The sequence below is a fragment of the Somniosus microcephalus genome, unplaced genomic scaffold (genome assembly GCF_052327205.1).
Source record: "Somniosus microcephalus isolate GS21.2 unplaced genomic scaffold, FLI_Smic_1.0 unresolved_chr1, whole genome shotgun sequence".
NCBI lineage: Eukaryota > Metazoa > Chordata > Chondrichthyes > Squaliformes > Somniosidae > Somniosus > Somniosus microcephalus.
This window is the reverse complement of record NW_028225179.1, coordinates 69,198,143-69,209,885: the sequence shown is the minus strand read 5'-3', so window position 1 is coordinate 69,209,885 and position 11,743 is coordinate 69,198,143. Positions and strand designations below refer to the sequence as shown.

Genomic DNA, 11,743 nt, shown 5'->3' with positions numbered 1-11,743 from the left:
TTATACTCGCTGGAGTTTAGAAAATGAGAGGGGATCTCATTGAAACTTATAAAATTCTAACAGGACTGGACAGACTAGATGCAGGAAGGATGTTCCGATGGTCGGGGAGTCCAGAACCAGGGGTCACAGTCTAAGGATAAGGGGTAAGCCATTTAGGACAGAGATGAGGAGGATTTCTTCACCCAGAGAGTGGTGAGCCTCTGGAATTCTCTACCACAGAAGGCAGTAGAGGCAACTTATTAAATATATTCAAGTAGGAGTTAGATATATTTCTTAAGACTAAAGGGATCAAGGGATATGGGGAGAAGGCAGGGACAGGGTACTGAATTTGGATGATCAGTCATGATCTCATTAAATGGCGGAGCAGGCTCGAGGGGCCGAATGGCCTACTCCTGCTCCTATCTTCTATGTTTCTCTGTTTCTATCACACACACCCATGACCTCTCACCCCATAACTCCCCCCGACCCCTCAATCCCATCCCTCACCTGACCCCTCACCCCATCACACACTCCCGCGACCTCTCACCCTACCACTCCCCCAGACCCCTCACTCCCATCTCTCCCCTCACCCCTCACCCCATCACACACTCCCGCGACCTCTCAGCGCACCACTCCCCCAGACTCCTCACTCCCATCCCTCCCCTCACCCCTCACCCCATCACACACCCCGTGACCTCTTACCCCATAACTCCCCATTACCCCTCACTCCCATCCCTCCCCTGACCACTCACCCTTATCACACACCCCCGTGACCTATCACACCATCGCTCCCACGACCCCTCACCCCTATCACACAACCCCTCACCCCAATCAAACACCCCTGTGACCACTCATCCCATCCATCCCCTGACCCCTCACTCTTATCACACACCCCGTGACCTCTCACCCCATAACTCCCACCGACCCCTCACTCCCATCCCTCCACTGACCCCTCACCCCTATCACTTACCCCCACGACCCCTCACCCCTATCACACACCCCCATGACCTCTCACCCCACCACACCCACCGACCCCTCACTCCCATCCCTTCACTGACACCTCACCCCATCACACACCCCCACGACCCCTCACATCTATCACACACCCCCGTGACCTCTCACCCCACCACTCCCCCGACCCCTCACCCCTATCACACACCCCACGACCTCTCACCCCATCACTCCCCCGACCCCTCACTCCCATCCCTCCACTGACCCCCTCACCCTTATCAAACACCCCGTGACCTCTCACCCCATAACTCCTCCAGGCCCCTCACTCCCATCCCACCACTGACCCCTCAAGCCTATCACACATCCCCATGACCTCTCACCCCATCACACCCCACGACCTCTCACCCCATCACTCCCCATGACCCCTCACTCCCATCCCTCCCCTGACCCCTCACGCCTATCACACACCCCCGTGACCTATCGCTCCGTCACTCCTCACCCTTCCATCCATCATTCCCCCAACCATCGTACTCCAGACTAGTCACCAGTCTCAAACACGACAGCTGAGAAACAGCTGAGATTGCACCAGGGAAAGTGAGAGAGAGAGTGACCCACACACATAGACCCAGAGAGAGAGGGACAGAGAGGGAGAGAGACTGAGAGAGAGAGACAGAGTGAGGGAAGGAGAGAGAGACAGAGAGAGGGAGAGAGACAGAGAGAGAGAGAGAGAGCGACAGAAAGTGAGGGAAGGAGAGAGAGAGGGAGAGAGGAGAGAGAGAGGGAGCGAGGGAAAGCGGGGGAGGGAGAAAGAGAAAGAGGGAGAGGGGGTAGACAGAGGGAGAGAGGGAGAGAGGGAGGGGGAGGGAGACAGAGAGAGATGGAGAGAGAGGGAGAGACGGAGAGACAAGAGAGAGAAAGGGAGGGAGAGAGAGAGGGAGAGTGGGAGGGGGAAGGGGCCGTAGAGAGAGAGAGACAGAGAAGAGAGAGAGAGGGAGGGAGAGAGAGATGGGGAGGGGGCCGGAGAGAGAGGGACAGAGAGAGAGAGAGAGAGGGGGGGTACTGAGAGAGAGAGAGAGAGACAGAAAGTGGGGGAAGGAGAGAGAGACAGAGAGGAGAGAGAGAGGGAGGGAGAGAGAGATGGGGTGGGGGCCGGAGAGAGAGGGAGAGAGAGAGAGAGAGAGAGGGGGGGGACTGAGAGAGAGAGAGAGAGACAGAAAGTGAGGGAAGGAGAGAGAGACAGAGAGAGAGAGGGACAGAGAGAGAGAGAGAAAGAGAGAGAAAAGGACAAAGAGAGAGAGAGAGGGAGAGAGAAAAAGAGCGAGAGGGACAGAGAGAGAGAGAGAGTGCAGCACCTGCCCTGGGAGTGTTTGACGGGACAGTGTAGAGGGAGCTTTATTATGTATCTAACCCGTGCTGGACCTGCCCTGGGAGTGTTTGATGGGGCAGTGTAGAGGAAGCTCTAATCTGTATCTAACACGTGCTATACCTGCCCTGGGAGTGTTTGAAGGGACAGTCTAGAGGGAGCTTTACACTGTATCTAACCCGTGCTGTACCCGCCCTGGGAGTGTTTGATGGGACAGTGTAGTGGGAGCTTTACTCTGTATCTAACCCGTGCTGTACCCGCCCTGGGAGTGTTTGATGGGACAGTGTAGAGGAAGCTCTAATCTGTATCTAACACGTGCTATACCTGCCCTGGGAGTGTTTGAAGGGACAGTCTAGAGGGAGCTTTACACTGTATCTAACCCGTGCTGTACCCGCCCTGGGAGTGTTTGATGGGACAGTGTAGTGGGAGGTTTACTCTGTATCTAACCCGTGCTGTACCTGTCCTGGGTGTGTCTGATGGGACAGTGTAGAGGGAGCTTTACTCTGTACCTAACCCGTGCTGTACCTGCCCTGGGAGTGCTTGATGGGACAGTGTAGAGGGAGCTTTACTCTGTATCTAACCCGTGCTGTACCTGCCCTGGGAGTGTTTGATGGGACAGTGTAGAGGGAGCTTTACTCTGTATCTAACCCGTGCTGTACCTGCCCTGGGAGTGTTTGATGGGACAGTGTAGAGGGTGTTTTGCTCTGTATCGAACCCGTGCTGTATCTGCCCTGGGGGTGTTTGATGGGACAGTGTAGAGGGAGCTTTACTCTGTATCTAACCAGTGCTGTACCTGCCCTTTTTAACTCTCAGCAATGATACAAAAAGATGAAATACTCACTTCCTCCCACTTCGGATACTTTACATTGGACAAAACTGACGTCTGAGCTTTCTTCTCAAAATATCCATGGCAGTCCGCCTCTAAACAGCAGTAAACATCTGGCAGAGAAACAGATTGACCGGGTGTCACAGTGTGTTAGATACACTGTCCTTTCCCCCTCTGGGACCGGGTGTCACAGTGCGTTAGATACACTGTCCTTTCCCCCTCTGGGACCGGGTGTCACAGTGCGTTAGATACACTGTCCTTTACCCCTCTGGGACCGGGTCTCACAGTGTGTTAGATACACTGTCCTTTCCCCCTCTGGGACCGGGTCTCACAGTGTGTTAGATACACTGTCCTTTCCACCTCCGGGACCGGGTGTCACAGTGCGTTAGATACACTATCCTTTCCCCATCTGGGACCAGGTGTAACAGTGCGTTAGATACACTGTCCTTTCAACCTCTGGGACCGGGTGTCACAGTGTGTTAGATACACTGTCCTTTCCCCCTCTGGGACCGGGTGTCACAGTGCGTTAGATACACTGTCCTTTCCCCCTCTGGGACCGGGTGTCACAGTGTGTTAGATACACTGTCCTTTCCCCCTCTGGGACCGGGTGTCACAGTGCGTTAGATACACTGTCCTTTCCCCCTCTGGGACCGGGTGTCACAGTGTGTTAGATACACTGTCCTTTCCCCCTCTTGGACCGGGTGTCACAGTGCGTTAGATACACTGTCCTTTCGAGCTCTGGGACCGGGAGTCACAGTGCGTTAGATACACTGTCCTTTCCCCCTCTGGGACCGGGAGTCACAGTGCGTTAGATACACTGTCCTTTCCACCACTGGGACTGGGTGTCACAGTGTGTTAGATACACTGTCCTTTCCCCCTCTGGGACCGGGTGTCACAGTGTGATAGATACACTGTCCTTTCCCCCTCTGGGACCGGGTGTCATAGTGCGTTAGATACACTGTCCTTTCCCCCTCTGGGACCGGGTGTCACAGTGTGTTAGATACACTGTCCTTTCCCCCTCTGGGACCGGGTGTCACAGTGTGTTAGATACACTGTCCTTTCCCCCTCTAGGACCGGGTGTCACAGTGCGTTAGATACACTGTCCTTTCCCCCTCTGGGACCGGGTGTCACAGTGCGTTAGATACACTGTCCTTTCCCCCTCTGGGACCGGGTGTCACAGTGCGTTAGATACACTGTCCTTTCCCCTCTGGGACCGGGTGTCACAGTGTGTTAGATACACTGTCCTTTCCCCCTCTGGGATCGGGTGTCACAGTGCATTAGATACACTGTCCTTTCCCCCTCTGGGACCGGGTGTCACAGTGCGTTAGATACACTGTCCTTTCCCCCTCTGGGACCGGGTGTCACAGTGCGTTAGATACACTGTCCTTTCCCCCTCTGGGACCGGGTGTCACAGTGCATTAGATACACTGTCCTTTCCCCCTCTGGGACCGGGTGTCACAGTGCGTTAGATACACTGTCCTTTCCCCCTCTGGGACCGGGTGTCACAGTGCGTTAGATACACTGTCCTTTCCACCTCCGGGACCGGGTGTCATAGTGTGGAAGATACAGTGTCCTTTCCCCCTCTGGGACCGGGTGTCACAGTGCGTTAGATACACTGTCCTTTCCACCACTGGGACTGGGTGTCACAGTGTGTTAGATACACTGTCCTTTCCCCCTGCGGGACCGGGTGTCACAGTGCGTTAGATACACTGCCCTTTCCCCCTCTGGGACCGGGTGTCACACTGCGTTAGATACACTGTCCTTTCCCCCTCTGGGACTGGGTGTCAAAGTGCGTTAAATACACTGTCCTTTCCCCCTCTGGGACCGGGTGTCACAGTGCGTTAGATACACTCTCCTTTCCCCCTCTGGGACCGGGTGTCACAGTGTGTTAGAGACACTGTCCTTTCCACCTGCGGGACCGGGTGTCACAGTGCGTTAGATACACTGTCCTTTCCCCCTCTGGGACCGGGTGTCACACTGCGTTAGATACACTGTCCTTTCCCCCTCTGGGACCGGGTGTCACAGTGCGTTAGATACACTGTCCTTTCCCCCTCTGGGACCGGGTGTCACAGTGCGTTAGATACACTGTCCTTTCCCCCTCTGGGACCGGGTGTCACAGTGCGTTAGATACACTGTCCTTTCCCCCTCTGGGACCGGGTGTCACAGTGCGTTAGATACACTGTCCTTTCCCCCTCTGGGACCGGGTGTCACAGTGCGTTAGATACACTCTCCTATCCCCCTCTGGGACCGGGTGTCACAGTGTGTTAGATACACTGTCCTTTCCCCTCTGGGACCGGGTGTCACAGTGTGTTAGATACACTGTCCTTTCCCCCTCTGGGATCGGGTGTCACAGTGCATTAGAAACACTGTCCTTTCCCCCTCTGGGACCGGGTGTCACAGTGCGTTAGATACACTGTCCTTTCCCCCTCTGGGACCAGGTGTCACAGTGTGTTAGATACACTGTCCTTTCCCCCTCTGGGATCGGGTGTCACAGTGCATTAGAAACACTGTCCTTTCCCCCTCTGGGACCGGGTGTCACAGTGCGTTAGATACACTGTCCTTTCCCCCTCTGGGACCGGGTGTCACAGTGCGTTAGATACACTGTCCTTTCCCCCTCTGGGACCGGGTGTCACAGTGCATTAGATACACTGTCCTTTCCCCCTCTGGGACCGGGTGTCACAGTGCGTTAGATACACTGTCCTTTCCCCCTCTGGGACCGGGTGTCACAGTGCGTTAGATACACTGTCCTTTCCACCTCCGGGACCGGGTGTCATAGTGTGGAAGATACAGTGTCCTTTCCCCCTCTGGGACCGGGTGTCACAGTGCGTTAGATACACTGTCCTTTCCACCACTGGGACTGGGTGTCACAGTGTGTTAGATACACTGTCCTTTCCCCCTGCGGGACCGGGTGTCACAGTGCGTTAGATACACTGCCCTTTCCCCCTCTGGGACCGGGTGTCACACTGCGTTAGATACACTGTCCTTTCCCCCTCTGGGACTGGGTGTCACAGTGTGTTAAATACACTGTCCTTTCCCCCTCTGGGACCGGGTGTCACAGTGCGTTAGATACACTCTCCTTTCCCCCTCTGGGACCGGGTGTCACAGTGTGTTAGAGACACTGTCCTTTCCCCCTGCGGGACCGGGTGTCACAGTGCGTTAGATACACTGTCCTTTCCCCCTCTGGGACCGGGTGTCACACTGCGTTAGATACACTGTCCTTTCCCCCTCTGGGACTGGGAGTCACAGTGCGTTAGATACACTGTCCTTTCCCCCTCTGGGACCGGGTGTCACAGTGTGTGAGATACACTGTCCTTTCCCCCTCTGGGACCGGGTGTCACAGTGCGTTAGATACACTGTCCTTTCCCCCTCTGGGAACGGGTGTCACAGTGCGTTAGATACACTGTCCTCTCCCCTCTGGGACCGGGTGTCACAGTGCGTTAGATACACTGTCCTTTCCCCCTCTGGGACCAGGTGTCACAGTGCGTTAGATACACTGTCCTTTCCCCCTCTGGGACCGGGTGTCACAGTGCGTTAGATACACTGTCCTTTCCCCCTCTGGGACCGGGTGACACAGTGCGTTAGATACACTGTCCTTTCCCCCTCTGGGACCGGGTGTCACAGTGCGTTAGATACACTGTCCTTTCCCCCTCTGGGACCGGGTGTCACTGTGCTTTTGATACACTGTCCTTTCCCCCTCTGGGACCGGGTGTCACAGTGCGTTAGATACACTGTCCTTTCCCACTCTGGGACCGGGTGTCACAGTGCGTTAGATACACTGTCCTTTCCCCCTCTGGGACCGGGTGTCACAGTGCGTTAGATACACTGTCCTTTCCCCCTCTGGGACCGGGTGTCACAGTGCGTTAGATACACTGTCCTTTCCCCCTCTGGGACCGGGTGTCACAGTGCGTTAGATACACTGTCCTTTCCCCCTCTGGGACCGGGTGTCACAGTGCGTTAGATACACTGTCCTTTCCCCCTCTGGGACTGAGTGTCACAGTGTGTTAGATACACTGTCCTTTCCCCCTCTGGGACCGGGTGTCACAGTGCGTTAGATACACTGTCCTTTTCCCCTCTGGGACCGGGTGTCACATTGTGTTAGATACACTGTCCTTTCCCCCTCTGGGACTGGGTGTCACAGTGTGTTAGATACACTGTCCTTTCCCCCTCTGGGACCGGGTGTCACAGTGTGTTAGATACATTGTCCTATCCCCCTCTGGGACCGGGTGTCACAATGCGTTAGATACACTGTCCTTTACCCCTCTGGGACCGGGTGTCACAGTGCATCAGATACACTGTCCTTTTCCTCTCTGGGACCGGGTGTCACTGTGTGTTAGATACACTGTCCTTTCCCCTCTGGGACCGGGTGTCACAGTGCGTTAGATACACTGTCCTTTTCCTCTCTGGGACCGGGTGTCACTGTGTGTTAGATACACTGTCCTTTCCCCTCTGGGACCGGGTGTCACTGTGTGTTAGATACACTGTCCTTTCCCCCTCTGGGACCGGGTGTCACAGTGCGTTAGATACACTGTCCTTTCCCCCTCTGCGACCGGGTGTCACAGTGCGTTAGATACACTGTCCTTTCCCCCTCTGGGACCGGGTGTCATAGTGTGTTAGATTCACTATCCTTTCCCCATCTGGGACCAGGTGTCACAGTGCGTTAGATACCCTGTCCTTTCCCCTCTGTGACCGGGTGTCACAGTGTGTTAGATACACTGTCCTTTCCCCCTCTGGGACCGGGTGTCACAGTGCGTTAGATACACTGTCCTTTCCCCCTCTGGGACCAGGTGTCACAGTGTGGAAGATACACTGTCCTTTCCCCCATTGGGACCGGGTGTCACAGTGCATTAGATGCACTGTCCTTTCCACCTCTGGGGCCAGGTGTCACAGTGCGTTAGATACACTGTCCTTTCCCCCTCTGGGACCGGGTGTCACAGTGTGTTAAATACACTGTCCTTTCCCCCTCTGGGACCGGGTGTCACAGTGCGTTAGATGCACTGTCCTTTCCCCCTCTGGGACCGGATGTCACAGTGTGTTAGATACACTGTCCTTTCCCCCTCTGGGACCAGGTGTCACAGTGTGTTAGATACACTGCCCTTTCCCCTCTGGGACAAGGTGTCATAGTGTGTTAGATACACTGTCCTTTCCCCCTCTGGGACCGGGTTTCACAGTGTGTTAGATACACTGTCCTTTCCCCCTCTGGGACCGGGTGTCACAGTGTGTTAGATACACTGTCCTTTCCCCCTCTGGGACCGGGTGTCACAGTGTGTTAGATACATTGTCCTATCCCCCTCTGGGACCGGGTGTCACAATGCGTTAGATACACTGTCCTTTACCCCTCTGGGACCGGGTGTCACAGTGCATCAGATACACTGTCCTTTTCCTCTCTGGGACCGGGTGTCACTGTGTGTTAGATACACTGTCCTTTCCCCTCTGGGACCGGGTGTCACAGTGCGTTAGATACACTGTCCTTTTCCTCTCTGGGACCGGGTGTCACTGTGTGTTAGATACACTGTCCTTTCCCCTCTGGGACCGGGTGTCACTGTGTGTTAGATACACTGTCCTTTCCCCCTCTGGGACCGGGTGTCACAGTGCGTTAGATACACTGTCCTTTCCCCCTCTGCGACCGGGTGTCACAGTGCGTTAGATACACTGTCCTTTCCCCCTCTGGGACCGGGTGTCATAGTGTGTTAGATTCACTATCCTTTCCCCATCTGGGACCAGGTGTCACAGTGCGTTAGATACCCTGTCCTTTCCCCTCTGTGACCGGGTGTCACAGTGTGTTAGATACACTGTCCTTTCCCCCTCTGGGACCGGGTGTCACAGTGCGTTAGATACACTGTCCTTTCCCCCTCTGGGACCAGGTGTCACAGTGTGGAAGATACACTGTCCTTTCCCCCATTGGGACCGGGTGTCACAGTGCATTAGATGCACTGTCCTTTCCACCTCTGGGGCCAGGTGTCACAGTGCGTTAGATACACTGTCCTTTCCCCCTCTGGGACCGGGTGTCACAGTGTGTTAAATACACTGTCCTTTCCCCCTCTGGGACCGGGTGTCACAGTGCGTTAGATGCACTGTCCTTTCCCCCTCTGGGACCGGATGTCACAGTGTGTTAGATACACTGTCCTTTCCCCCTCTGGGACCAGGTGTCACAGTGTGTTAGATACACTGCCCTTTCCCCTCTGGGACAAGGTGTCATAGTGTGTTAGATACACTGTCCTTTCCCCCTCTGGGACCGGGTTTCACAGTGTGTTAGATACACTGTCCTTTCCCCCTCTGGGACCGGGTGTCACAGTGTGTTAGATACACTGTCCTTTCCCCCTCTGGGACCGGGTGTCACAGTGCGTTAGATACACTGTCCTTTCCCCCTCTGGGACCGGGTGTCACAGTGCATTAGATACACTGTCCTTTCCCCCTCTGGGACCCGGGTTTCACAGTGTGTTAGATACACTGTCCTTTCCCCCTCTGGGACCGGGTGTCACAGTGCGTTAGATACAGTGTCCTTTCCCCCTCTGGGACTGGGTGTCACAGTGCGTTAGATACACTGTCCTTTCCCCCTCTGGGACCAGGTGTCACAGTGTGTTAGATACACTGTCCTTTCCCCCTCTGGGACCGGGTGTCACAGTGCGTTAGATACACTGTCCTTTCCCCCTCTGGGACCGGTGTCACAGTGCGTTCGATACACTGTCCTTTCCCCCTCTGGGACCGGGTGTCACAGTGCGTTAGATACACTGTCCTTTCCCCCTCTGGGACCGGGTGTCACAGTGTGTTAGATACACTGTCCTTTCCCCCTCTGGGACCGAGTGTCACAGTGTGTTAGATACACTGTCCATTCCCCCTCTGGGATCGGGTGTCACAGTGCGTTAGATACACTGTCCTTTCCCCCTCTGGGACCGGGAGTCACAGTGCATTAGATACACTGTCCTTTCCCGCTCTGGGACCGGGTGTCACAGTGCGTTAGATACACTGTCCTTTCCCCCTCTGGGACCGGGTGTCACAGTGCGTTAGATACACTGTCCTTTCCCCCTCTGGGACCGGGTGTCACAGTGTGTTAGATACACTGTCCTTTCCCCCTCTGGGACCGTGTGTCACAGTGTGTTAGATACACTGTCCTTTCCCCCTCTGGGACCGGGTGTCACAGTGCGTTAGATACACTGTCCTTTCCCCCTCTGGGACCGGGTGTCACAGTGCGTTAGATACACTGTCCTTTTCCCCTCTGGGACCGGGTGTCACAGTGCGTTAGATACACTGTCCTTTCCCCCTCTGGGACCGGGTGTCACAGTGTGTTAGATACACTGTCCTTTCCCCCTCTGGGACCGAGTGTCACAGTGTGTTAGATACACTGTCCTTTCCCCCTCTGGGACCGGGTGTCACAGTGTGTTAGACACACTGTCCTTTCCCCCTCTGGGACCGGGTGTCACAGTGCATTAGATACACTGTCCTTTCCCGCTCTGGGACCGGGTGTCACAGTGCATTAGATACACTGTCCTTTCCCGCTCTGGGACCGGGTGTCACAGTGCGTTAGATACACTGTCCATTCCCCCTCTGGGACCGTGTGTCACAGTGCATTAGATACACTGTCCTTTCCCGCTCTGGGACCGGGTGTCACAGTGCGTTAGATACACTGTCCATTCCCCCTCTGGGACCGGGTGTCACAGTGCATTAGATACACTGTCCTTTCCCCCTCTGGGACCGGGTGTCACAGTGCGTTAGATACACTGTCCTTTCCCCCTCTGGGACCGGGTGTCACAGTGTGTTAGATACACTGTCCTTTCCCCCTCTGGGACCGAGTGTCACAGTGTGTTAGATACACTGTCCTTTCCCCCTCTGGGACCGGGTGTCACAGTGTGTTAGGTACACTGTCCTTTCCCCCTCTGGGACCGGGTGTCACAGTGTGTTAGATACACTCTCCTTTCCCCCTCTGGGACCGGGTGTCACTGTGTGTTAGATACACTGTCCTTTCCCCCTCTGGGACTGGGTGTCACAGTGTGTTAGATACACTGTCCTTTCCCCCTCTGGGACCGGGTGTCACTGTGTGTTAGCTACACTGACCTTTCCCCCTCTGGGACCGGGTGTCACTGTGTGTTAGATACACTGTCCTTTCCCCCTCTGGGACCGGGTGTCACTGTGTGTTAGATACACTGTCCTTTCCCCCTCTGGGACCGGGTGTCACTGTGTGTTAGATACACTGTCCTTTCCCCCTCTGGGACCGAGTGTCACAGTGTGTTAGATACACTGTCCTTTCCCCCTCTGGGACTGGGTGTCACAGTGTGTTAGATACACTGTCCTTTCCCCCTCTGGGACCGGGTGTCACAGTGCATTAGATACACTGTCCTTTCCCCCTCTGGGACCGGGTGTCACAGTGTGTTAGATACACTCTCCTTTCCCGCTCTGGGACCGGGTGTCACAGTGCGTTAGATACACTGTCCTTTCCCCCTCTGGGACCAGGTGTCACAGTGCATTAGATACACTGTCCTTTCCCCCTCTGGGACCGGGTGTCACAGTGCGTTAGATACACTGTCCTTTCCCCCTCTGGGACCGGGTGTCACAGTGCATTAGATACACTGTCCTTTCCCCCTCTGGGACCGAGTGTCACAGTGTGTTAGATACACTGTCCTTTCCCCCTC

The 11,743-nt window shown here is 55.3% G+C and overlaps 1 protein-coding gene across 4 annotated transcripts in view; it reads right to left on the bottom strand.

Moving 5' to 3' along the window:
• LOC147095467 (active breakpoint cluster region-related protein-like) overlaps positions 1-11,743 on the bottom strand; it is a 334,266-nt gene that overhangs the window by 76,426 nt on the left and 246,097 nt on the right. For 3 of the 4 annotated variants that reach the window (XM_085974613.1, XM_085974616.1, XM_085974612.1), the window contains exon 15: positions 3,134-3,232. In XM_085974613.1, the coding sequence (XP_085830739.1) occupies positions 3,134-3,232 (99 nt within the window). The remainder of the gene's footprint in view (positions 1-3,133; positions 3,233-11,743) is intronic. The other variant, XM_085974615.1, reaches the window with a different exon arrangement.